General features: G+C 49.9%; 1 protein-coding gene across 1 annotated transcript in view; it reads right to left on the bottom strand.

Moving 5' to 3' along the window:
• Positions 1-567: 567 nt before the first annotated feature.
• The window catches only part of TRIM71 (tripartite motif containing 71, E3 ubiquitin protein ligase), a 12,182-nt gene continuing 10,805 nt past the window's right edge, over positions 568-1,944 (bottom strand). Inside the window, 1 exon segment of the mRNA XM_010074599.1 lies at positions 568-1,944. This exon segment is cut by the window's right edge and continues 22 nt beyond it. Within this exon segment, the coding sequence (XP_010072901.1) occupies positions 621-1,944 (1,324 nt within the window). The 3' untranslated portion in view covers positions 568-620.

Raw genomic sequence — 1,944 nt, 5'->3', positions numbered from 1 at the left:
AAAAAGATGCAAACTTGCTCTTCCTGGCGAGTGAATCCCACTCACTTTCACAAAACGTTCAAAGTCGCCTGGGAACAAGACGCTGTGCTCACCAGTAAATCAAACACACTGAGGTATAAAAAGGAGAACAGGAAAAAGTTCTCTGCTGCAGCAGCAATTCAAAAAAACCACAAGAGTCCCCCCTCCCATATCCCCACCCACAGAACTGCAGTATGGTCAAGAACACAAATTCTCTACAAACACCTACTAGCATTTTCTCCATTTAAAAAGTTACATAGAGCCTTTTTTTTTGGCTTAGTCTACAGAGCCCAGCACACAAACCACCTAATGTGCACAGCAATGCTTGTTTGTTTGTGCATGAAACCCCATCAGAGGGGGAGAGGTAAAACATTCTGAACTGTTAGTGTGTGGGGATGAGGAGGGGGCAAGAAACCAGGGAGGGAAGGGAGGACAATGAGGTAGATAGAATTTAACTTTACAGGCTCACTCCCTGCAGAAAAGATAAGTACATTCATCTGTAAAAAAATTAAAGATGAGGTAGGTTTGAATTAACGTTGTATTTTTTCATTTTCTCTTAGAAGAATTTCCCTGAGACAGTTTCTTCCTAATTCAAACACAGATCAGAAGATGAGAATTCGATTGTTTCCAAAGTCGACCACAACAATCATGCCATCAGGGGTGACGGCTATACCTGAAGGACGGTCCATCTGACCAAAGCCACTTCCCTGAGTGCCAAACTTGCATAAAAAGCTACCATTTGACTCGAATACCTGCACACGGTGATTCCTGGAATCGGCCACAATGATGCGGCCCTCTTGATCCACTGCCACTCCCTGCGGGCGCAGGAACTGGCCGTTCCCAGTGCCCTCCGAGCCCAGGAAGCGTGCCGACTGGCAATCAGGATGGATGACGAGAAGGCGATGGTTGTTGAAGTCTGTCACGACCAAGTGGCCCTCGTGATTGAAAGTCACACCTCTGGGGGAATCAAAGTGCTTCCAGAGTGCCCCTTCGAAGCCATACTTGTTAAGAAACACACCGTCGGGCCCAAACAGCTGAACGCGATGGTTCCTTGTGTCAGAGACCAGGATCTTTCCCTCTGTGTTGACAGCCACATCCCATGGGTAATTGAATTGCCCATTCTTTGTTCCTTTCTCCCCAAACTTCAGAATGAACTGCCCCTCAAATGTGAAGATCTGAATGCGATGATTGTCCTTGTCAGCCACAACGATCCTACGCGAGATGTCGCAGGCCACACCGGCAGGTCGATCAAACTGGCCTGGCCGGGAGCCCAGCGTGCCAAACTTATGATGGAAGGTACCGCATGGTTTGAACACCTGGATGCGGTTATTACTGCGGTCAGCAACTATGATGTAGCCTTCTTTGTCTACGCTAACCCCCCAGGGGCGGCAGAGTTTGCCGTCACTGTCTCCCTCGCTGCCAAAGGAGAGCCCCGGCAGCCCGATGCCAATGTAGCTGCGCCCAGATTTCACCACGACTTTGAAGGGGCTGTTCTCAATGTGTTGGTTGCACATCATCACAGACACCAGGTGCTCACCCTCTAGCTGTGGACGGTAGCTGATGAGATAGGTCCCGTTCTGCTGATCACTGACATCTGCCCCAAAAAGGTTTCCATCCGGGCCCATCACCACTGCAGAGATCATGTCACCTCCTGAAAGACGAGGCTCACCGTCATGGTCATAGCCTATCACTGTGAAAGAGGCCACTTTGCCCTGCAGTGCACGCTTGAGTCCTTCCCCAGTGGCTTTGGTTAGAGGAGCAAAAGCCCCACTGCTGACAAAGCCCATTGACTTAATGGCCATATACAATGCCTGGTCAGGGGGAGTGAACATGATCCTGTCATCTTCCTGTGGCTGGAGAAGGCCTCTCACATTCTTCAGCTCCTGCACCTGAGCCAGCATGCGGTCCCGAGCCAGGAGAATATCC

Source organism: Pterocles gutturalis, unplaced genomic scaffold (assembly GCF_000699245.1).
Source record: "Pterocles gutturalis isolate BGI_N339 unplaced genomic scaffold, ASM69924v1 scaffold28552, whole genome shotgun sequence".
In the NCBI taxonomy this organism is placed as follows: Eukaryota; Metazoa; Chordata; class Aves; order Pterocliformes; family Pteroclidae; genus Pterocles; species Pterocles gutturalis.
This window is presented reverse-complemented; position numbering and strand designations above follow the sequence as displayed.